The 26,589-nt window shown below is 36.9% G+C and overlaps 1 protein-coding gene across 3 annotated transcripts; it reads right to left on the bottom strand.

Annotated features, from left to right (window-relative positions):
- Positions 1 to 855: 855 nt before the first annotated feature.
- Positions 856 to 25,663, bottom strand: ZFAND1 (zinc finger AN1-type containing 1). Of its 3 annotated transcripts, XM_059901789.1 has the most exons (9): positions 25,550 to 25,628; positions 25,258 to 25,394; positions 22,593 to 22,635; positions 21,590 to 21,629; positions 19,063 to 19,187; positions 18,884 to 18,975; positions 17,975 to 18,096; positions 1,231 to 1,386; positions 856 to 1,140 (listed from the first exon to the last, which is right to left on the bottom strand). In XM_059901789.1, the coding sequence occupies exons 2-9, from the start codon at positions 25,376 to 25,378 to the stop codon at positions 970 to 972; spliced, it is 870 nt and encodes a 289-aa protein (XP_059757772.1). In that variant the 5' UTR covers positions 25,379 to 25,394; positions 25,550 to 25,628; the 3' UTR covers positions 856 to 969. The 3 variants fall into 3 exon arrangements, with proteins under 3 accessions (XP_059757772.1, XP_059757773.1, XP_059757774.1); XM_059901790.1 differs by lacking the exon at positions 25,258 to 25,394 and having other exon boundaries at positions 25,550 to 25,663; XM_059901791.1 differs by lacking the exons at positions 22,593 to 22,635; positions 25,258 to 25,394 and having other exon boundaries at positions 25,550 to 25,631.
- Between the last annotated feature and the right edge of the window lie 926 nt (positions 25,664 to 26,589).

The raw sequence follows: 26,589 nt of genomic DNA, 5'->3' as shown, positions 1-26,589 counted from the left end.
ATATGAAGAAAGAATTAGAGAGGAAATAAACATTGTGAGTTTATTCCTTTAATTAAACCTAAGCCACTATCCCTGTCTATCGCAAAGTAGGAAAGGGACAAATAACAAACAGAAATAACTTCTATTTCTTCTCTATAGTAGTACTTTGTTGAGTATAGATAGAATACATCAGTCAGGAGCATTAATTTCAATGTGTTGGTAAAATGTAGTTACTTTTGGCATGTGTTTTGCTTTGTTATATATATAAAGGACTTGTAATGTAGTTTAACTATCCCCTCTTTCTTCTTATCTGTACTATATGATACAGACAAAATGGTGAATCCTACTGGACAGGGTTTTTTATCAGAGATATGCCCCAAAGCACTTAGGTGACAACAAAAAAATAATTTTCCCTTCCTAGGCCTGAGATTCCTCATCCACAAAATTTGAAGAGTGAGTGAGATGACCTCTAAGTTTCTATGATTTATGTATACACATCAATTTATACATCATGATGTAGGTAGATACTAAGGCCCCATGCTGGTAGGCTTGGTCATGTGTCTTGCTTTAAAGCAAAAGTGATGCATGTTATCTTCTAAGAGCCATCTCTTTCTTCTGCCATAAGAATGGCAATGTCCCCAAAAGGGGTCATTCCTTCATATTAGATTCTGGAGTAAAGATAACATGGAGCAGAGTCACAACCAATCAAAGCCGACATTAACCAAATGAGAAATATACCTTTGTTGTTGTTATTACAGCATAACCTAATAAATGTTAATTAGATAAGAGAATTTGCTAAATGTCAGTTCATAGTTAAACTTGAAAACACAAAAATTCAAATCCAATTTAATGGAAGACTGATAATGTAAATTATGATATAATGGAAATAAAAAGCAAGTTTCAAAAATAAAAAATACATAGTATTTGTAGTAAAAGAATTTGATTAACATTGAATTTTCCTCATGATTTCTAGCTTGACTCCCTGAATGACTATTCCAAGTACGAATCAACATTTTTTAAAAACTGCTCTTCATCATTCAAATATTCCAAGATAATATTTCCACCATTGTATAAAGGACAATCGTCCTTAGCAATCCAGGTTTCCAAAATATGATCCAAAGGTAAGGCTTCTCCTGAGGTACTGTGACATAACCTCAATTTCTGTTAAGAGAGAGATACATCATAATGTAATAAACGTGCTTTATAGAGTATTCTAAAACTTTTAGGGAAAAAGTTATAACCTGTTGTTACCTTAGGTGTTAATTTGTTATTGTCATTTTTAAGACTGGCTAAAGAAGCTGCAAAGTCTATGACCCTTCCAATGCTCCACTGCTGGCAAAAGAACATTGGCTTACTCTTCTCTTTGCTCCCCTTAGGTAAGAAAACCTGAAAGTAAATTCTTTCCGTCTGTAAAAATAAAAAGTTAAAATACAGATTATATACATGAAATGGACATCTGTTTTTGTCTGGTGACATTTCTTCCTCTCTTCTCCTGGTCAGAGAAGGATTACCCTCTAATGATACAACTTCTAGTGGGAATACAATCACAGAACCCCAGCATCCACCTAAATGCATGGGCAGAGGATCTAAGACCCTAGTCAGGATGATCTATGCAAAAATAGGCACGTGACCTACATTAGGCCAATCAAGGTCCTTTCCTGGGATCTTACATTCAAAACCTGGGGGCAGGGAGGAGCAATATTTTTCCAGAGTTTTTTTTAAGTCTTGCTGAATTAAACCTGAGGTTGCCTGCAGCTATCCTCTATGCCTCTCAGCCATTCCTGAACCAATGTGGAAAAGTTTCCTCAAATGAAAAACAGTGAGTCTAACTCACAGAGAAGTCAAGGAAACAGATGGCCTCTTTCAACAGCATTTGAGCCCTGGAATTCAGTCATCCCTTGAGACCAGATCAATGGTCCCCATTATGTGAGAAAAAGAAAAATTGTTTTGAGTAAGCTAGTTGGTTTCTGTCACTTACAATTAAAAGATTCCTGAGACATATAACATTTCTTTTCACCTGAGAGACCTCACTACATATTTAGAGATAGTAGGGCTTTCGAAAAAAAAGAAACGTAAAAAAAAAAAAGTTAGACAAGCACCATATCAACAAAAGAGAAAGATTCAGAAATCTGGAGATGGTTCCTCCAGTATTCTATACCCTATATGCTTCTTTTATATTGTACTTTCTTGCAAAATTAACAAATGCAGGAAACAAGAAAAGGAACAAAGTTAGTGGCTTCTGATTTTCCCTTCTTCCGAATATCACTTTAAAGAAGTGCTGGCTTTACAGACCAATTCCTGCTATAGTAAATATTTTAGCATAACTGGAGGATCCCTAAATTGTAGGGAAAGATCACAATTATTCTAAGAAATAATAGATTCAACACAATTTCTATCTCAGCACTAAGGAATTTAGATTTGTTAGAGACCAGTGGAGTGCATTATTACAGAGAACAAGTATTAAAAGAAAAATAAGAAATCATTGGAAATTCAAGCTTTGGGCCAACTCTATAACCTCATAGCCCTTGCTCCAAAAACACAGCAACAAGAGCATTAATCTGAAAAGAGAAATTTAAAAAGATATATCCTCACCTAAAAGTAAAAAAATAAATATGTCTGAGGATCCAAAAATGAAACAGAAAGGCAAAGTGACAGTAGGCAGGCTGAGCCACAGGCTTTCAGGGCTCCAGAAGAGGAAGACGTAGCAAGAGCTCAGCTTTTAGGTTAACGGGAAATAACAGTGCCACATGGTGATGGGGCACCTACGTCCAGCTCACTGATTGAAAGCAGGGGCTTGTGTGGGATGTGCACTCCAGGAAAGGAGGCTTAAGAAATTACTGCTGAATGTTGATGTAGGCTATTGCTTACAAAAACCGATATATAGGGCTTCCCTGGTGGTGCAGTGGTTGAGAGTCCGCCTGCCAGTTCAGGGGACACAGGTTTGAGCCCTGGTCTGGGAAGATCCCACATGCCGTGGAGCAACTGGGCCCGTGAGCCATAACTACTGAGCCTGCGTGTCTGGAGCCTGTGCTCCACAACAAGAGAGGCCGCGATAGTGAGAGGCCCGCGCACCGTGATGAAGAGTGACCCCCGCTTGCCACAACTAGAGAAAGCCCTCACACAGAAACGGAGACCCAACACAGCCATAAATAAATAAATAAATAAATAAGACTTTCTCTTTATTTCACTGTCTTTATTAAAAAACAAAACAAAACAAAACAAATCCATACCTAGCAACATTGCACTGAAACTGGAAAATATCACAGATAAAATCTTAAAAGCTACACATGCACAAAAAGAAAGACAAATTACCCATAAAGCAACAAGAATAAGATCTACAGCACAAGTTTCCTGAACAATAGACAAAAGAAGCCAATGAATAGTATATTCAGAGTTGAGAGAATCTAACAGATAATCCAGCTCAAGTGAGGGAAAATAAGGGCAGTTTCAGACAAACAAAAGACTGAAAGAGTTTACCAACAAAGACTCTTAACGAATGAACTGCCAAAGAATGGCGTTTAGCCAAAATAAAAGTGAGTCTTAAGGAAAAAAGAAACTCAAAAAATATATTGGTAAATTCAAATAGCAAGTGACTTAAAAATAATCATGTGTGAACAAAGATGATGGGATGGAAGATATTCAACTACATAAAGCATGTCAAACTCTTTGTCTTATTCAAGAGGATACAATACCAAGTAACTTTAGATTTTGAGAGAAGAATTGGTATTTAATTATACACGTTAAAAATTTTAAATGTTAAGCACATGCCTGTTATCACTATTATTACAAAACATTATATTGAAGATTATAGACAATGTAATACAAGAAAACAAAATAACTAGTATAATTATTGAAAAATAAAAACTAAAGCTACTTGTCAGTGGGATGTGATTGTATACCTAGGAAACCAAAGGGAAAAAAAAAACTTCTAAAATAAATAGAAGAATTTGGCGATGTGATTGAATAAGATGAATATACAGAATTCAAGACCTTTTTCTTCTATATTAACAGTAAGTACTAGGAATAGAGATAAAGGGAAATATTCTGTTCACAAAAGAAAGAAAACCCATAAGATAATTAGAGATGAAAATAAGCAAGGAATAATACGACTTAAATGAAGAAAAATATAAAATGTTACAGAAGGCAATAAAACATGATCTAAAAGAGAAGACATAAAGTTCTTAGGAAGACAATGTCATAAAAATGTCATTTCTCTCAAAACTAATATATATCATAAAATGGGAATTCAGAGAATCCTTCAGGAATGATCCTCAGTCAGGACTTGTTAATAGATGCTGCTGGGAAGTTGAATTTTACTTCACCCAACTTCACAGAAATCACTTGATAATGTATCAAGGCGGTTTTGCCTCAGTTACTTGCACCTGGTGGGTAGGGAAGGAGCCAGAATCCCCAGAATCAAAAGGAAGAGGCCAACTGGGTATAAAATCCTCCTGAGAATGGCAAATCAGTCTTCTCATAAATGGCAGATTTCTCACTTCTGGTAGGCACTATTATTCACACCCAACATCCTTGTGGGAAACTTTGAAAGATATGAGAAGCCACATTTCTGCCTAAAACCATGCTGTGTTCTCTCTTGCTTTTTATAATGATTTCTTTCAGTTTCTCCATTTTGACCTTTAAAGAGGCTACATTCTTTAACAGTATCTGCTGGAGTCTGTCACTTACAACCTTGCCCCATTATGACAACCATGAAAATCCCAAGAGAGATTAAAAAAAAAAATTGTATAAGATAATCACAAGGTTCATATGGATGGATAAAGCAAAAAAAAAAAAAAAAAAGAACTGCTAAGAAAAACTATGGAAAAATATGGATGGGACTTACATTATCATATATTAGAACATTCTATAAAGTTATTACATCAAATCAACTTGGTATTAACATATGAACAAAAAATAGATGAATGGAATAGGATAGGAAATCCAAAAACCGATCTAGTAAAAATAAATTTTAAACTTATCATGAAGGTGATATTTGGTATTTCAATTCAATAAGACAAAGATGAATTATTTAGTTGGTTGGCAGAAACTAGCTAAACAACTGGAAGAAAATAAAATTGGGTCCTTAGCTCATATCATATGCTAAAATCAAATTCCAGAACTATTAAAGACAGATGAAAAAAAAAATGAAAACCCTAAGAAAACCAAAACAGAAATGAAAGACAGACCTTAGAAAAATTTAGAACCCTGATATGTCAATGAGATACCTAAGTAAAATCAAGATGTTTGACAGATTTTGAAAAAAGATTCCAAAGCAGATTGATTATAGATAAAGGATTAATATCCATTCTACTCCAAGAGTTTCCATAGTTGACCAAGCAAAATATAAATGAAATAAAAATAAAAATAACAACCTAAAAGAAAAATGATCAAAGGATATGCATGGGCAATTCAAGGAAGAGCAATCATACATGGCCAATGAACATAACAACAGATGCTCAAACTGAACAGTGGTCAAGGAAGTGCAAAGTAAAGCAATTAGGAAATATCTTTTCACAGCCATTAGACTGGAATACATTTAAAAAGATAAACAACTACTGGAAACCATCGGAGGGGAAAGGTACTCTCATGTATGGCCACAAGAGGCAGTATAGTAATAAACAGGGTAGAATGGCAGGCTCTGACCACGTGAGTGATCTTAACAGCACTTCACTTCAGATTACTAATCTGTGAAATGAGGATAATAATATATTACATGACAGTCATGATTATTAAGGGAGGTAAAAAATCTAGAGCCACAAAACAATGCTTGGCATAGTGCAATCAGTCAATAAAAGTTGACTATTACAATTACTGATGGTAGAAATGTAAATTGTTTCAACTTCTTTGTAAAGCAGCTTGGCAACATCTATTAAGATTTAAAATACACATACCCTTTGACCCAGAAAACATACTCCAGGGAATTTATCTCACAGAAATAGGAAACCAGAAATAGGAAAATTCTTAGCACAGTCGCCAGAACTGGAAACGAAGTGAATGTTCAATAGGAAAATGGTGACATAAGTCACAGTATATCCACACCACTGGGAAAGCTATCCAAGCTTTTAAAGAAAATGATTTAGAACCATACCAGTTCCCTTGGGGGAATCTGTTAGGCATTCATGAGAAGAATATATAGAGATAAAAGGATATATTATCTACCTGAAACAGGCTTTATTTTTATCCATAGGCTTAATCACTATCTGAAATTGTAGTATATATTTAATAGCTGTCTCATCCTACTGGAATATAAACTTCATACGGGCAGGGACTTTGTTTCACCTACTGTTGTATCCCCAGGTTTGTTTTACCTACTGTTGTATCCCCAGGACCTGATATATAGCACGTATTCAAAAAAAGTGCTAACTAAATGAATATCATGCCATTTTTATGAAATAATGACCCTAAAACACTCTTTATGTCTTTGTATGCATATATCAATAGCCATTTTCATTTATGTAAAATTATACACATGTATATGCACACATATACATGGGTGCATATATATATAAATAATATATGTCAGTACATATATGTATAAACACACACAAATACTAATGATACAGGGGAAAAAGTTCTATCTATAGACCTGCATGCTCCATGATAAAGTGTTAGGTGTGTTGAGAACATGGTTTCTGAGGCAGTCTCCCTGGTTTCAATTCACAGCTCTCCACTTACTAGCTGTGTTACTACCAAGTTACTTAACCTTTTTGTGCCTCAGTTTTCTTGTCTATTAGGCAGAGATGATAGTACATATTTCACAAGCCTGTTGCGAGGATAAAATGTGATAGAAGAGGGCCTGGAACAAAGTTAGTGCTATAGAAGTTTTTGCTATTATGTTTTAAGTAATAAAAGAATTGCAAAGTAATGTGAATAATATTATTGGATACTTTAGAGCAGGTCTTCTCAACTATGTCACTATTGACATTTTAGACCAGAAAATTCTTTCCTGTGGGTGCTGTCCTATACACTGTGGGACATTTAGCAGCATCCCTGGCCTCTACCCACTAGATACCAGCAGCACCCCCATGCCCAGTTGTGACAACTGAAAGTGTCTCCAGACATTGCCAGATGTCCCCAAGGGGGCAAAACCATCCTCAGTTGAGATGGACATGAGCACAGGAGGGTGTGTTTAGTTTTTTTCCTTTATACAGTTTTTAAAAGTTACCCTTGTTGAAAGTATGTATCTTTATAATTTTAAAAACAAATAAAGAAGTTTTCAAAAAAGAAATATTAAGGATAATCAAAGAAGAAGACTATAATCAATGGTTTCTAAACCAGCAGAATGAAAGGGAATACAGAAAATTCAGTCGATACAAAAAATGACTGGAGAGAAATAAATAATAAAAGGAAAAGGATGATGAGCAAAGAACATAAGATGGAAGAAATACATTCAAATACATGTGATCGTAATAAATATAAATGGGTTCAACTCACCTATAAAAGAAAGATACTATCAAATTGGATTAAAAAAACAAAGTCCAGCTACATGCTGCTTACAAGAAACACCCTAAAAATAAAACAACAAGAAAAGTTGAATATAAAGGCATAAAGACATAATAGTTAACTATTTATCAAAAGAAAGGTAATGAAACAATATTATTATAATTCAAAACTGGATTTAAGGCAAAATTCATAAAGAAGACATAACGATGAAGAAATTCAATGTATCTGATAATACACAACTCAGCAAAACTATTAGAGTTACAGGAATAAAAAACCTGACAAAACCACAGCTACAGTGGGATTTTGATACCATCTATTTCAGAAACTGATAGATCAAGCCAACCAAAAATTAGTAAGCATGCACACACATATACATATGGATAGAGAGAGAATGCAAATGAAATAACAAACAGGACAAAATGTAAATAACTGGTACATTTGGGTAACAAATATGAAAATATTCTTTGTACTATTCTTGCAACTTTTCAGTTTGAAGCTGTATCAAAATAAAGTTACCAAAAAAAAAAAAAAAAAATACACCTAACAAGTAGGTTGAAATAAGCAAGTTCATTATTCAGTGTGAGAAGTTAGAAAAAGAACATCAGAGAGAATCTAAACAAAGCAGAAAAAAAGAAATAATAATATAAGAGCAAAATTAGTGAAGCAGGAAGCAAAGAAACAATAGAGAGGTCAATAAAACCAAAACATGGTTCTTTGAAAAAACTAAAATATAAATTAAAAAAGTAAACACAAACCTCTAGCAAGACTGTTCAAGGGGAAATCAAAGAAAAGTACGAATGAAAAATATTAAGAATGACCAAAGAAAGACACAATAGAGATTTGGGAACATAAGAAAATAAGTTGAACAACTTTATAACAATAAACTGAAAGATCTACATGAAACAGAAATTTTTAAGAAAGATGTTATTTACCAAAATATATTTCAGAAGACATAGATTATCCAAATAAGCCAAGAACTATTTAATACATTAAAACAGTATTCAAAATTCTCCCCTCAAAAAAAGGCAACAAATCTGAAAGTTATAACAACCATTACCAAACCTTCAAGAACAAATAATACCCAACTATTTCAAAGAACAGAAGAGGGAAAGCTACTCAACTAATTTTATTTTTTGGCTAATAATGTGAAGACAAAACACTAAATAATATATTAGTAAATCAGTTTAGCAGCACATTTTCAAAGAATTATATATCAGAGTCAACTGGTTTATCCCAGAATATGTGGGTGATTCACAACAAAAAAAATTTATCAATGTAATTTACCACATTGATAAGGAAAAAAAACTTGACATAATCATCTTACTAGATGGAGGGAAAAAAATTATAGCAAAATTTAATACCTATTCTTGATATAAATTCCTAGAAAACTAGGAATAGAAAAATATTGTTAACCTAAGGAAGGCTACTATCAAAAATCTACAGCAAATATAATATTTAATGATGAAACTTTAGAATAATTTGCATTAAAAGTCAGAAATATGATGAAAATGCCTGCTATCACTCATATTATTCAACGTTGTGGCGATTTCAGCCAATGCACTAACACAAACAATAATAATGAGAAGGTGGAAGAGCAAGAGAAAGCAAATTTGAAAAAAAAACAAAAACAACTCACAAAACTGTCATTTGCAGAAGATGTGACTGCACAGAAAACAAGCCAGGAAATCTGTAAACTATGGGAACTATTAGAGTTTATTTGTTGGATGGAAGGACACTATACAACAACTAGGAATAAACAATTAGAAAAATGTTAATTTTAAAAAATTACCATTTAAAATGGCAGCAAAAATTATGAAAAGCCTAAGAATAAACCTAAGAAAAGACATAAAATATGTATGGTAAGCGTTATAGGATGTTCCTTAAAGACAAGAAGACCTAAAAAAAGTTGGATAGAGATGGAGATGGAGATGAATGGGAAGAGCGAAATTTTAAAGATGTCAACTGTCTCTAATTTTAAATTCAGTACAATTTCTATCAAAATCACCATTTCACAGAACAGGACAAAGTGATCCTGAAATTTTTACAAAAGAATAAATGGCCAAGAATAGACAGAGTTGAAAGCAAAGAATGAGGTGGAGAGTCTTGTCCTACTTATTATAAAGCTATTATAATTAAGACAGTTTGATATTAATGCAAAGAGAGACAAACAGACCAAAGGAACTGAATTGAGATCCCCAGACTAGTCCCACATATACAAAACAATCTGGTGTATGACAGAAATGTCATTACAAGAATGAACGCTTCAATACCTTATGTTACAATGATAGGTAACCCATTGGGTGGGAGGAGAAGGAAGAAATCTCTGCCTCTACTTACTTACAATTAAATTCCAGATGGAATGAAGAGCTAAACAACAATATAAAATAAAACTTTTAAAGGAAAATGTAAGAAAATAACTTATTTTTAAAAGTACAATCTTAATGAAATCATTAATAAATTTGAGTGTATTAAAATTTAAGAAGTCTGAATTACTAAAGAGATCAAAAGCAAAGTGAAGACAAGCCACAGACTGAGAGATTTGTGCAACATACTTAATCAAAAAAAGATTAGAATTCAGAATATATAGACTCTTATAAACCTTTCTAAAAGTTCCACAACCCAACAGAAAACATGGGCAAAGGATATGAACAAATAATTCACAAAAGAAAGCCCAATATCCAATAAACATATGCAAAGTAGCTGAACCTCACTAGCCACAGGGAAATTCAACTTTAAACCTCACTGAAGTATCATTTCACATCTATCAGATTGGTAACAATGAATAATACCCTACAGTGGCAAGAAACACTGAAACTCTCAGACACTACAAGGAGATAAATCTGTACAACTACTTAAAATAAAAAGTTGACAAGGAGGGGAGAAGGCAAGATGGCGGTGTGGGAAGACGTGGAGTTAGCATCTCCCCACAACTAGGGCACCTGTCAGCCACTGGTGGGGGACTTTAACCCCCAAGGAGATGGGAGGAACCCCAGAGTGAACCGGTAGGATGTAGGGGGACCGAGGTGGGAGGAGAAGTGGAGGCCAGACAAGACTGGCACGCCTGAGGCCAGGAAAATCAGGAGAGGCAGGTGAGAGAGACTCTCCGGGAAGAGCAGGAGAGGAGCAGAGGGCGATCGCCTGGCCCACGGGGGCCAGGGAGCCTGCTGAGCTCCCAAGCCGGTCCCCCTCGCCCCACACACAAAGCCCCATCCAGGCCATGAGGGTCCTGGGGGCATAGGAGGGAGGCTGGGGAGATCAGGAGTGGCAGGCGGGAGGGGCCATCAAGGAGGAGGGGGAGAGGAGCTGAGGGCAATTGTCCTGCCCACTCGGGAACAGGGAGCCTCTGAACTCCCAGGCCGGTCCCCTGCCCTCCAAACCTCCCTCCAGGCCACGTGGGTCCTTGAGGGCATAGGAGGGAGGCCAGGGAGATCAGGAGAGGCAGGTGGAAGGGGCCCTCTGGGAGGAGCGGGAGAGAAACAGAGGGCAACTGCCCCGCCCACTCACCTGCTGAGCTCCCAGGCCGATCCCCTGCTCTCCAAGTCCACTACAGGCTGCGTGGGTCCTTGGGGGCATAGGAGGGAGGCCAGGGAGATCAGGAGAGGCAGGCGGAAGGGGCCCTCCCAGACCCCAGACCGGAGGAGCAGGAGAGGAAAGGAGGGCGTCTGTCCTGCCCACTCGAGCCCAGGAAGCCTGCTGGGCTCCCAGGTGAGGTCCCCTGCTCTCTAAGACCAGGAGTGGGGGGCACGCCTGGGTCCCTTCTGTTCCTTGAGCCTAAGCCCCACCCCTCAAAGCCCCCAGGGCCTTTTCCAGCCCTGTGGGATCTGAGCATTGGCCCTGCCCACCACCCAAACCTCATCCTTGCTTAGGCCCCACTCTCCACAGCCAAGGCCTTCCCCCCTCCTTTTTTTTTTCTTTTCCTTCCTCTTTTTTACTACTGTGGTACTGATGTACCTTCCAGTTGTTGATTCATCTATATTTTTATTTTTACATTCTTTCTAACATATTTGTTAGTTTCCTAATCTAATTTTATTTTTTAGTTTGTTATTGTTCTCTCTTTTTTTTTTTGCCAACACACGTGGCTTGTGGGATCTTGATTTGCAAGCACGGGGTTGGGCGGAAGCTCCTGCAGTGGGAGCTCCGAGTCTGGACCACTGGACTAACAGAGAACCTCAGACCTGAGGGAATATTCATCGGAGTGAGGGCTCACAGAGTTCCTCATCTCAGCACCAAGACCCAGCTCTATCCAATAGCCTACAAACTCCAGTGTTGGAAGCCTCAGACCAAACAACCAGTAAAACTGGAACACAATCCCACTCATTAAAAAAAAAAACATGAGATAGCAAAAAAATACATCACAGATGAAGGAGCAAGGTAAAAACCTACAAGACCAAATAAATGAAGAAAAAACAGGCAATCTACCTGAAAAAGAATTCAGAGTAATGATAGTAAAGATGATCCAGAATCTCGGAAATAGAATGGAAGCACGGATTGAGAAAATACAAGAACTGTTTAACAAAGATCTAGAAGAACTAAAGAACGAACAAACAGAGATGAATAACACAATAACTGAAATGAAAAATACACTAGAAGGAATCAATAACAGAATAACAGAGGCAGAAGAACAAATAAGTGAGCTGGAAGACAAAATGGTGAAAATAACTGCCGAGGAGCAGAATAAAGAAAAAAGAATGAAAAGAATTGAAGACAATCTCAGAGACCTCTGGGACAATACTAAACACACCAACATTCAAATTATAGGGGCCCCAGAAGACGAAGAGAAAAAGAAAGGGTCTGAGAAAGTATTCAAGGAGATTATAGTGGAAAACTTCCCTAACATGGGAAATGATATAGTCACCCAAGTCCAGGAAGCACAGAGTCCCATATAGGATAAACCCTAAGAAAAACACACCAAGACACATATTAATCAAACTAACAAAAATTAAATTCAAAGAAAAAATATTAAAAGTAGCAAGGGAAAAACAAAAAATAACATACAAAGGAATCCCCATAAGGTTATCAGCTGAGTTTTCAGTGGAAACTCTGCAGGCCAGAAGGGAGTGGCAGGATATAATTAAAATGATGAAAGAGAAAAACCTACAACAAAGATTACTCTACCCAGGAAGGATCTCATTCAGATTCAATGGAGAAGTCAAAAGCTTTTCAGACAAACAAAAGTTAAGAGAATTCAGCACCACCAAGCCAGCTTTACAACAAATGCTAAAGAAACTTCTCTAAGCAGAAAACACAAGAGAAGAAAAGCACCCACAAAAACAAACCCAAAACAATTAAGAAAATGGTAATAGGTACATACATATCGATAAGAATCTTAAATGTAAATGGATTAAATGCCCCAACCAAAAGACACAAACTGGCTGAATGGATGCAAAAACAAGACCCATATATATGCTGTCTACAAGAGACCCACTTCAGACCTAGGAACACATACAGACTGAAAGTGAAGGGATGGAAAAAGATATTCCATGCAAATGGAATTCAAAAGAAAGCTGGAGTAGCAATACTCGTATCAGATAAAATAGACCTTAAAATAAAGACTGAGAGATAAGGAGGCACACTACCTAATTATCAAAGGATCAATCCAAGATGAAGATATAACAATTATAAATGTTTATGCACCCAACACAGAAGCACCTCAATACAAAGGCAAATGCTACAACCATGAAAGGAGAAATTGACAGTAACACAACAATAGTACGGGACTTCAACACCCCACTTACACCAATGGACAGATCACCCAAACAGAAAATAAATAAGGAAACACAAGCTTTAAATGACACAATAGACCAGATGGATCTAATTGATATTTATAGAACATTCCACTCAAAAGTGGCAAAATACACTTTCTTCTCAACTGCACATGGAATATTCTCCAGGATAGATCACATCTTGGGTCACAAATCAAGCCTCGGAAAATTTAAGAAAACTGAAATCGTAACAAGCATCTTTTCTGACTACAATGCTATTATGACACTGGGAATCAATTATAGCAAAAAAACTGTAAAAAACATAAATACATGGAGGCTAAACAGTGTGCTACTAAATAACCAAGAGATCACTGAAGAAAAAATTAAAAAATACATAGAAACAAATGACAACAAAAACACAATGACCCAAAACCTACGTGACACAGCAAAAGCAGTTCTAAGAGGGAAGTTTATAGCAATTCAATCTCACCTCAAGAAACAAGAAAAATCTCAAATAAACAATCTAATCCTACACTTAAAACAACTAGAGAAAGAAGAACAAAGAAAACCCAAAGTCAGTAGAAGGAAAGAAATCATAAAGATCAGAGCAGAAATAAATGAAATAGAAATGAAGAAAACAATAGCAAAGATCAATAAAACTAAAAGCTGGTTCTTTGAGAAGATAAACAAAATTGATAAACCCTTAGCCAGACTTATCAAGAAAAACAGAGAGAGGACGCAAATCAATAAAATTAGAAATGAAAAAGGAGAAATCACAACTGACAGTGCAGAAATACAAAGGTTTATAAGAGACTACAACGAACAACTATATGCCAATAAAATGGACAACCATGAAGAAATGGACAAATTCCTGGAAAGGTACAATTTTCGAAGACTGAACCAGGAAGAATTAGAAAATATAAACAGACCTATCACAAGTAATGAAATTGAAACCATAATTAAAAATCTTCCAACAGGGCTTCCCTGGTGGAGCAGTGGTTAAGAATCCACCTGCCAATGCAGGGGGCACGGGTTCAAACCCTGGTCCGGGAAGATCCCACATGCCACAGAGCAACTAAGCCCGTGCGCCACAACTACTGAGCCTGTGCTCTAGAGCCCGCGAGCCACAACTACTGAGGCTGCATGCTGCAACTACTGAAGCCCACATGCCTAGAGCCTGTACTCTGCAACAAGAGAAGCCACCGAAATGAGAAGCCTGCGCACTGCAACGAAAAGTAGCCCCCAGTCGCCGCAACTAGAGAAAGCCCACACACAGTAACAAAGACCCAACGCAGCCAAAAAATAAATAAATAAAATAAATAAATAAATAAATAAAATCTTCCAACAAAGAAAAGTCCAGGACCAGATGGCTTCACAGGCGAATTCTATCAAACATTTAGAGAAGAGCTAATAACACCCATCCTTCTCAAACTCTTCCAAAAAATTGCAGAGGGAGAAACACTTCCAAATTCATTCTACAAAGCCACCATCACCCTAATACCAAAACCAGAAAAAGATATCACAAAAAAAGAAAATTAGAGACCAATATCACTGATGAACATAGATGCAAAAATCCTGAACAAAATACTAGCAAACAGAATCCAACAGCACATTAAAAGGATCATACACCATGATCAAGTGGGATTTATCCCAAGGATGCAAGGATTCTTCAATATACGCAAATCATGCAATGTGATACACCACATTAACAAATTAAGGAATAAAAACCGTATGATCATCTCAGTAGATGCAGAAAAAGCTTTTGACAAAATTCAACACCCGCTTATTATAAAAACTCTCCAGAAAATGGGCATAGAGGGAAACTACCTCAACATAATAAAGGCCATATATGACAAACCCACAGCAAGCAGCATACTCAATGGTGAAAAACTGAAAGCATTCCCACTAGGATCAGGAACAAGACAAGGATGTCACTCTTGCCACTCTTATTCAACATAGTTTTGGAAGTCCTAGCCACAGCAACCAGAGAAGAAAAAGAAATAAAAGGAATACAAATTGGAAAAGAAGAAGTAAAACTGTCACTATTTGCCAATGACATGATACTATACATAGAAAATCCTAAAGATGCCACCAGAAAACTACTAGAACTAATCAGTGAATTTGGTAAGGTTGCAGGATACAAAATTAATGCACAGAAATCTCTGGCATTCCTATACACCAACAATGAAAAATCAGAAAGAGAAAGTAAGGAAACACTGATATTTACCATTGCACAAAAAGAATAAAATACCTAGGAATAAACCTGCCTAAGGAGGCGAAAGACCTGTACTCAGAAAACTATAAAACACTGACGAAAGAAATCAAAGATGACATAAACAGATGGAGAAATACACCATGTTCTTGGATTGGAAGAATCACTATTGTGAAAATGACTATAGTATCCAAAGCAATCTACAGATTCAGTGCAACCCCTATCAAACTACTAATGGTATTCTTCACAGAATTAGAACAAAAAAATCTTACAATTCGTATGGAAACACAAAAGACCCTGAAGAGCCAAAGCAATCCTGAAAAAGAAAAACAGATTTGGAGGAATCAGGCTCCCTGACTTCAAACTATACCACAAAGCTATAGTAATCAACACAGTATGGTACTGGCACAAAAACAGAAATTTACATGAATAGTACAGGACAGAATGCCCAGAGATAAACCCACGCACATATGGGCACCTAATTTACGACAAAGGAGGCAAGAACATACAACGGAGAAAAGACAGCCTCTCAGTAAGTGGTGCTGGGAAAACTGGACAGCTACACGTAAAAGAATGAAATTAGAACACTCCCTAACACCATACACAAAAATAAACTCCAAATGGATTAAAGACTTAAATGTAAGGCCAGACACTATAAAACTTTTAGAGGAAAACATAGGAAAAACACTGACATAAACCACAGCAAGATCTTTTTTGATTCACCTCTTAGAGTAAAAGAAATAAAAACAAAAATAAACAAATGGGACTTAATTAAACTTAAAAGTTTTTGCACAGTAAAGGAAACCAGCAAGAAGACAAAAAGACAACCCTCAGAATGGGAGAACATATTTGCAAATGAATCAACAGACAAAGGATTAATCTCCAAAATATACAAAGAGCTCATGGAGTTCAACATCAAAAAAACAAACAATCCAGTTAAAAAATGGGCGGAAGACCTAAATAGACATTTCACCAAGGAGGACATACAGATGGCCAAGAGGCACATAAAAAGATGCTCAACATCACTAATTATTAGAGAAATGCAAATCAAAACTACAATGAGATATCACCTCACACTGGTCAGAATGGTCATTATCAAAAAAGCTAGAAACAATAAATACTGGAAAGAGTGTGGTGAAAAGGGAACCCTCCTACACTGTTGGTGAGAATGTAAATTGATACAACCACTATGGAAAACAGTATGGAGGTTCCTTAAAAAACTAAAAATAGAGCTACCATATGACCCAGCAATCCCACTACTGGGCATATACCCTGTGAAAACCATAATTCAAAAAAGAGACATACACCACAATGTTCACTGCAGCAATATTTACAATAGCCAGGACATGGAACCAACCTAAATGTCCATCGACAGATGAATGGATAAAGAAGATGTGGCACATATATACAATGGAATATTACTAAGCCATAAAAAGAAACAAAATTGAGTTATGTGTAGTGAGGTGGATGGACCCAGAGTCTGTCATACAGAGCGAAGTAAGTCAGAAAGAGATAAACAAATACCATATGCTAACACATATATACGGGCTCTAAAAAAAAAAATGGTACTGATGAACCTAGTTGCAGGGCAGGAATAAAGAGCCAGACATAGAGTATGGACTTGATGACACAGGGTGGGAGGGCGAAGCTGGGGTGATGTGAGAGTAGCATTGACATATATACACTACCGAATGTAAAATAGTTGGCTGGTGGGAAGCTGCTGCATAGCACAGGGAGATTGGCTCGGTGCTTTGCGATGACATAGAGGGTGGGATAGGGAGGGTCGGAAGGAGGCTCAAGAGGGAGGGGATATGGGGACATATGTATGCATATGGCTTATTCGCTTTGTTGTGTACAGAAACTAACTCGGTATTGTGAAGCACTTATACTCCAATAAATATCTGTTAAAAAAAAAAAAAAGTTGAAAATATCTAGTAAAGCTGAAGATGAGCAAACCCCATGATCCAGCTTTTCTATTTCTAGGTATGTTCCCTAGAGTAGCATTTTTCAATTTGATGGTCTCAATCCTTCAGGGGCTACAAAATCAACAATCTTTAAAGTAGAATAAAAAATATCAGAAAATACACATACACATAAGGTATACACATACACATCAGTTACTTACTGAAACTGTGTTAAGGTATGTATGTATGTACATATGTACTGAATTGTTATAGAAAATGTAACTGGCAATATGGAGTTTTAAAGAAGCTGCTCTAGAGAAATGTTCCTACAAGTACACATGGATGTTCACTTTTGAACAGTTTATAATAGCAAACAACTTGGAAAAGAAATCTGAATTGTGTTCACTAAAAGAATGGATAAATGGATATTCATACTACAGAAAAATGTGAGCTATCAAAATGAATGAATAAGACTCAACATATCAGCATGGATAAAGTTTTAAAAAATGATACCAAGGGTAAAAGAAAAAAGTTGAAGAAGGATACATATGGTTTACTGCTGTTTCTATAAAGTGAAAAAAACTCATAAAACTATGTATTATTTATGCAGACTTATACCATGTAATAGTAGAAATGATACATATAAGGTTCTCATACTTAATGAGAGGGAAGAGTAAAAAGGGAGCTCCAACTATATTTAGAACATTTTGTATTCTAAAATCTCTAAGACCAACCTGTGGCAATGATTTATCTCCATTAGCACGCATCTTTAATTTCATTAATGCTACCTTTGCAGCTGTTTCACTATGTTTTGCACCTTTCCGTCGTTTACTTGCTGTCTCTCCTGTCTTGGAATCTAAGAAATAAGTGTAAGCATATAAGCAAATAAGAACTTATACATTTTCCAGAGTTTTATTTTTATTATTATTTATTAACTATGGCCCTGAAATGTACATGAATAACATATAATAGAGATATATAGAGACCACATTCATTTTATAGGTATGATCAATGGAAAAATACCACTGAGTTGACCTAAGTGATTTCCACATCAAAAACTCAAGTTATGTGCCTCTTTCCAGCTTAAATCTATTTAATCCAGAGCAATCACGAACACTTCTACAGAGAATTTTAAGATTTGGTTATAGAAGATTTTAATTTGATTAATTTAATTTAATTTAAAGTAATATCCTTAATATAAAATGAAAATTCAGCTGAACTAACATGGTAGCAGACAGACTGGTCTAAATCACAGATACATTCTTTCCTCATATGTCAGAATATCAGCAGCATTCATAGGATAGCTGACTGGGCTTAAACTTTAGTCTTTAAAGAATGTAAACCACTACTTTAGCCTCATGAATACAATTTTTAGCCAAGATGATTAACCAGCAGATATAAATGGTCCAGCAAAAGAGAACATCTGGTAGGGTATTTCCATAGAATTTCCAAATTTTCATTGGAAAGCCTTGTGAGAAATACTGTCACAAGAATGTCACCAAAATCTATAGCAAGTTATAACCATCAGGGTTGCTAACAACACCTTCCATAACCGGCAAGCTGACACGAGAAGCAGGGCTCTGGAACTCATATAGAGTATAGAGCAGTAGGGAAACAACAAAACAAGCTTTCTAGATACTTGCCAATAATGTCTTTAACAAGTTTCTGAGTGGCAGCCATACGAGACTTAGGGATTTCCAGTTCTTCACATTCATGATCTGACTGATGACGATGTCTATGAGCAACAGAAGAGCGACACTAGTTCATGTATTTGCATATGACTTAAACAGATATGCAGAGTTTGAATGGTCTCAGTGATCACCTCAGGCAAAAATTCTTCTCACAGTAAGGGCACATAACTGGCACAAGCTCTCTTTCAGCACAGTCCTTGAATGAGCATGGGTAAGATGTATGTGTATCTGACTTCAGTCTCTCAATTACAGTCACCTGAAAATGTAAAATGGGGGACATGGCATCATATTTCACATTTAAAGCAAATCAACAAATCTATTCTGGATATCCATATCATTTTTGCTTAAACTTATAAGAGAAACTCACACACTCTCACATAGATTATAAAAATTGTTCGTGTGAGAAATTGTTACTGTGCTGACTGCTCTACATTTTCAAAGTTTTCCTACTGTGGTGTATTTATCTTCTAAGTCAAGTTAAAATGACTACTCAGTAACTCTCCATAATTTTAGTCTTCTACTTTGTAACATACTACACAAAGATGCCTCCATAATAGTATGCTTAGGTAATCAGCTCATCACTCCTCAAATGGCAAGTCATATCTACTTTCTATACTGGTTTTAGAGGCTTAAATACATGTAAAAGAACACTTAAAATTATATGTTTTTCCGTGATACAGAGGGTTTAAGACAGTTTTCACAACGATATACTATTCTTTTTTTTTTTAAATAAATTTATTTATTTATTTATTTTTGTCTGCGTTGGGTCTTCATTGCTGCGCACGGGCTTTCTCTAGCTGTGGCAAGCAGGGGCTACTCTTTGTTGCGGTGCACAGGTTTCTCATTGCAGTGGCTTCTCCTGTTGCAGAGCATGGGGTCTAGTTGCATGGGTTTCAGTAGTTGTGGCATGCAGGCTCAGTAGTTGTGGCTCGTGGGCTCTAGAGCACAGGCTCAGTAGTTGTGGTGCACAGGCTTAGTTGCTCCACAGCATGAGGGAATCTTCCCAGACTAGGGCTCAAACCCGTGTCCCCTGCATTGGCAGGTGGATTCTTAACCACTGTGCCACCAGGGAAGTCCCACACAACGATATACTTTATTTTCTATTTAATACTGTATTACTAGCAAATATTACATCAGAAGAAAAAGAGCTTTTATGAGATTAAAAAAAATCCAGATCACTCAGGCTATTTTGAGTATTAAGTAACTAGGTTTCTAGAACTGAATGAACTCAGTTGACCTTTGCACAACTCAGGGGCTGAGGTACAAACCCTCCATGCAGTTGAAAATCCAAGTATAACTTTACAGTCAGCTCTTCTGCAGCAGTTCTGCACCTGCAGATCCAATGCATTGTATAGTACATATCTAGTGAAAAAAATCCACGTATAAGGGGACCCACACAGTTCAAACCTATGTTGTTCAAGGGTCAACTGTAATTGCTTGAAATCTATAACCAAAGGGCATTCCTCTATATAAATGATAGTTACATCTTGTTGGAATTAACTTCTTAACTATTTTTTCAAATTTATTCCAATGGTCTAAAGGTAGAAGATTTTTATTTCACCTTTAAATTAATAAGATCTAATTGAGAGACATTCTATGAGACATTCATAAAAATCAAATCATATAAGAAAAAGGAAAACACAGGGAAGATTTACAAGCTGTATAACAAACATCAATATGTTTACTATATGACTCTATATGAGTATTTCCTTCCAAGTAATCCTGAATAATACCAATATGTTACTTAACTTTTATTTCCCTCAAATAAATCACCAAAACTTCAAAGGGCCAGATTTTGACTGAAGCTCATTTAACCTTAATTTTCTATAATCAAGAGACTCGGTAAAGTGTTTGGTAAATGGTGGGCAGGAATAAATATCAACCACGAAATGTGAGGTAAATGCTTCTTTCCAAATGGAGTAAATTCAGTTTAACTTTCTGCTGATCTCTGATCCAAGGGAGGTGGAACAACTTCTCTGATTACAAATTTGAGAAAATTACATTAGGCTCCGCTTTCTCTTTTTTTCCTTGGAAGCCTAACCTGGTGCAGCATTGCTGTGACTGGTGGGCAAATCCACCTAATTCTGGATTTCCTTTGCAGACCCTTTTGGCTCTACACTAAGCTGTATCATTCAACTTATTCTTTATCAGTAATAAAGATGATATTTTGGCTTCTATTTAACAGCCCTTTTTAATCTCTTGATTTGGTCTGAATTAGGGTAGGGAGATCTTGCTGGACTACAGGTTTGCTCCTGGTGACCTAAGGCTGATGGAGTCAGAACAATGTATTACCCCAGAGTCCTAACACCAGGCACCAGTGAAAATGAACAAAACAGTGAAGCAAGCTGGAGGGAGTATATGATGAGGATGTTAATTCCATTATGTATCTATAAATATAGAGCCTAAAGCTATAAGCAGGCTACGTAAACAGAACTGAATTACAAAGGAATAAGAATTGTAAGAACAAAAATTTATAAATACCAAGTAGACTAGTTTATGTTAAAACATACTGAGAAAAATAATATAAATAAGGTAAGACCCTCTTATATAATCAGTTTAGTCTGCCAAATTTTCATCTGTGGTACATTGGGATTAAACTGAATCAAATTCTGAAAGTACATAAATACAAACATGTTTTACTGGGAGATATTAACATACCTCAGGACAGCTATGTGACTCCCTGCTCCTGTGTTCAAGGCTTAAATAACAACAAAAAAAAGTGTTTATTTAAATGTAATCAAATAATGTACTTAAAGATAACTGCAGTAATTTGAGATATTTTAATGGTTAGTATCCTTAAGATTAACTACACTCACACTACATTAACAACTCTGCCTATAAGTATAAACTGAAATGACAGATAAAAGATAGAGCATCTATAGTCTCAAAAGTTTTAAAACCCAACTACTATTCAACTTCAATATGAGTACAAAAATTCACCACTCTTAAGTACCTTTACTTTGAGTGCTTTAAGGTGTGTGAAAATGCAAAGACCCTTTTGATTCTTTTATTTCTCAAAAATAATCAGTAATAAAATGTCAAAGGAGTGTTCTAGCTCTGAATGACTTAAAAATATGCATTATTTTTATTTACTTCTAATAAATCTTTCTGAACCATCTTCTGAAAAGAATTTATTCTTACAGTGCTCTATTTAATAAATTAAATACCTGATACTTGAAAGTTTAATTGAAAAGAAAATGCATTTTCCAAAATTCTTGTTTGTTCCCAGGTTTTACTTTGCATGTGATGTGTGTGCAAAGGACGTACAGTACTCAATTTAAGAAATATAAAGGTTGGGCTCTTTTCATTTTATTAATTAAAATAAAGACTAATAATCATAAACTGGATTTTTTTACCATATTCTTTATATTGTGGATATGTTCTCTCCTTGTGATTAAAAGACATATATATAACTTTTACATAAAAATCACACACATCACCCCATTTCTGGAAAGTTTAAAGACTAACCACATATATGTACAAGTAATCAGAGTCTATGACTAGTCTATTTGTTTTTTTTTCCCCAAGTGATTACTATAATGAATATCAGATATCAGTGGTTAAAGTAAAAACTATTTTAAATCATTCTACTTTTAGAAATAAATCTCATATTATAAACACTAAAATTACTCCCAAATCCAGCATAAAAAACTTTACTTACCAAAATATTCCTGAACAACAATCACATACAAATGGAAGAAAATCTAAAATTGAGGGGAAATGTTATATGTTCTGGTCAGTAACTGATTTTGATTTAGTTTTCTTAAGTAAAAAGAATCTTAAAGTACTGGACTATGGCTACAGGAGAACTTTCCTTTTTGAACAATATCCTAGTGCAGCAAGCAGTGGTTAAACAAAAGCCATCACAACCTCAAGCACTTTGAAAGTAACTGGATTATCAGAAGATAAATGTTACTTGCTGTAGCATGCTAAACCAGAAAAAAAAAAAGAAGTCCTGTGAGTTTTCTGTTTGTTTCTCAGATTTACTAGGTGGTGTTTCTGAGGACTGTATACTGCAAAAATCCTGCATTTGAAGTGACAATCCTAGGTTTCAATTTTGATTCCACTGCTTACTAACCTAGCAATGCTAGGCAAGTTACTTAACAGTAGAGCTTTGGATTATATACATACATATTGGATATATATATATTTGATATATAGTATACAGTGTATGTATGTGTATGTATACAAAACCAAAGCTCTATTATTAGGTAATATGCATCAAAATAGACATAGATATAAGTATATTGTGTTTGTGTGCATATGTATATATGTGTGTGCGTGCATGTATCTATGCTATATGCCACACCTACCTCACAGGGTAATTGTAAAAAACAAATAAGATACATGTAAAAGATAAGAATAGTAAGATAATACCTGTAATTAACAAGAATAATTATAGCAATAAACTTGTTTTGAATACACTCAACTCTGAGAAAAATCCTGTGGTGACTAGGTAGAGATGTGTTCAAAGAAATTCCAGAAATTCAATGGATGGATTGATTGATACTGCAAACTTTAGTCCTGAATTGTTTCTTTCCTTGCTGTTGAGGAACAACTAAGTTAGGACTAAGTAACAACTAAGTTAGGAAATGAATTTTTGGAAAGCACATGAAAGTATCCATTCTTAGATGTGACAATTGACCATAAATCACTGAATACAATCATTTCTTCTCTGAATTGTTTTCCGTGTACCTCATATTAAATTACAGTATACAGCCAAGTGAGGCTGGCTATATCTAATCACACCACTTTTACAAAATGAAAACAAAAAGCACTGCACTTTAGAGAAAGTTACTATTGCTCCCAAAATATCTCATCCTACAGAGTATCTTAACCCAAAAGAAAAAGAAGAGGTCCTATTATAACCCAAAGGGACCGCTGGATGTTTCTGCTTGTGGGACAAGGGGGCCTAAATATCGTTCTTCCTTCACCTGAAAAGCGAACTTAATGCATTGTCACTGTTGTCCTGAAAGCATGATACTGTAAGTATCTGTTTCATACCCAGAAGGTAGGTATACATTTGTCAAAAAGAGAAGGAAACCGAAGTATATAATACTTTACAAAACTTTTATAGTCTCTTTCAAATCGGAAAAATGTACATGCTCACTATTTTGAGACTTTGGTGACCAACTAAATATTAGACGCAAACCAAGAGAATCCAGGGGTGAGAGTTAAGATCAAGATAATTTCCTAACACTTGACACCATCCTTCTATTCATCCAGAAGCTAAATGAAATTTAGGATACTCACTTAACGTATTCTAAATCTTAACTGCTCTCCACTAGTCCAAAAGAGCTAGACCCTGGCCTCATTTCAGGTATTTACACTTTAAGAGACACCTGAAGTTGGAAAGGAAGATGAACTATGTCACAAATGGTAGGTATTATGGACTTGCTAGAGATAATCAGGTATACCAGAATTACATAACTTACAGTCAAAACCCAACTGGCTAAGCTTCCCTATGAAAGATCTGCAAGGAAACATTGGTTCTTGCCTGCTGAATGGCTGAAGGTGGCAGCCAGTGGTGAGAGATACAAATCAGAGTGCTGCAAGTAACAATAACCTAGCAGGGATTGTGTCCTTTTGCCCACCACACACAACAAGTATCATTTATCAACTGCAGCACTCCCACTAATTCTGGGCTAAACCCCAGAGTCCTTCTCAACAGTGATCGGGTGGCTACCTGCTGCCAATGACTGTAGCTGCAATGGGAGATAAAATCTATTTTGTCACCCAATGTAGTATGAGCCAGATGTGGTAGCATCCATTTGGAGTGAAAGCCAGGTACCAAAGACTGAGCATTCTGTGTGGCTCTAGTGCTTCAGGACATACCTGCTGCAGATGTTTCTAAGGCCTGTACCACACTACCACTGGCGATTATATTGGGCTATGTGTTATCACAAGGTCTCTCAGTTCAGCAGAGAGAGAACATCACCTTATTAATGCTCTAAAAAGCAGCTAACTATCCTGAAAGCTTTTCTGTGGAAAGGGCTATATTTTATACCCTTATGTGGTCCCAGCACCAAAAGAGGTGCTCAGTAAATGTTTACTGAATCAGTGATAATCAGAATCAAAGAATGACAGAGCTGAGAGAGAGTAATGATTATCTGGAGGAAAAGTTAAGGGCCTTCTCACTATAAGCTCGTCTCCTGAGCAGTCCGCGAAAATGAGGTTAAAAACTGATCTCACCCAACTCCTTACTCTGACAGATAAGTAATAGATAAGCAAACAAAAAGTCTGGGAGAGAAGTGGCTTGCCCGAGGTCGCAGTGGCAGGTTCAGAAGGGAACTCTCCCGATTCCCAGACCGAAGCGTCCTCCCTACCCGTGCTCATCAGAAAGGAGTGGGCGCGAAGCGACTTCTTGGCAAGGCGCACTCGAAAATCAAAGTTCACACTGCAAGGTATGTTTCTGGGAATCGCACGGTTCCATTCCAAGGAGACCATAAGCCTCTTCCAAAGGCTCAAGGGCAACAAAAAACATGGGCATCAGGGGCATCAACACATGTCACGGCAGACCGCCCCCCCCCCAAGGAACACGCCCGCCCTGCCTCCTCAGACTCCGCCTCGCCCCACGGCCTTCCCTCCCGCGACCAGAGCTAGGGGCTCCTGAATCACCTCGCTGCCGGCACTGCTCCACCTGGCAGTGCCGCCCAATGTCCAGCTCCGCCATCTCCCAGCGCCGCGAGAGACGGGCACAGCCGCGGCACGGCGGGACGAGGTCGCTCGCGCGGTGCCTGCTGGGAATGGGGTGGGCCCAGGGGCGGAGCCCGCAGGTGGGGCGGGGCGCGTATTGAAAGCGATCGGGCTGCTCCGAGTGCCCTGAGTTCTGAATGTTTGCTCTCTGGGTCGCCTAGTGAGGCGGCAGGAGGAAAAGGTGGTTTCTCTGTTCGGTTTTCCCTCGGGCGGAAGTCCTGTCGCCCAGTCCTTAGGAAAATATCCAACTGCCTTTATGGAAGATTGCGTGCGTGCGTGCGTTCCCTCCTCCGTGCTGCAATCGGAGTCCCGGACGGCCTCACAAGGATTTTTTTTTTTTTTTTTTTTTTTAGGATTTTTTTTTTTTTGAATTAACATAACTCCATAACTCTAGGAAGCACAGTTTGGCACAAGTATTTGCAGGAATCAAGTGAAGTAGACCGACCCTGGTTCAATTCCTCACTCGTCCTACACCAGTGTTACTTGATTATATAAATGCTCCTTGCAAAGGAGTCAGGGTTTTTAAAAAGTGGACGTTTCCTTTTCTGCCCTGCCCTACTTTTTACATTCTAGTAGGAAAAAAAAAGTCTCTAGCTCTTGAAGTCCTGAGTATGCACTGAGCCGCATAGGGTCCCTCAGTTGAGAGCACAGACTCATTTAACACACATCCTGAAGAAAGCTTGTGGTGATTCCATTGGGATGTAGGGAGGTAGGGAGCTTATGTGCTTGACGAGCCACTCCAAAGATACTGAGAAAGGAGAGGCTCTTCTAGGTGGGGTGCAAATGGATGCCATTCCACTGACGTGACACTAGACACGACTCAGAGTGGATGGGTGACAATCAAAGCTGTACTGAGAGGAACTGTAAAAATATCCAGTGCCTCCTATATAAATTTAAATATTTCCCAATCAATATTCATTGAGGAAGAGGGAAGGGTGGGGTTGGGAAAGAGGTATCCTTAC

Source organism: Balaenoptera ricei, chromosome 17 (genome assembly GCF_028023285.1).
Source record: "Balaenoptera ricei isolate mBalRic1 chromosome 17, mBalRic1.hap2, whole genome shotgun sequence".
Classification (NCBI taxonomy): Eukaryota; Metazoa; Chordata; class Mammalia; order Artiodactyla; family Balaenopteridae; genus Balaenoptera; species Balaenoptera ricei.
This window is presented reverse-complemented; position numbering and strand designations above follow the sequence as displayed.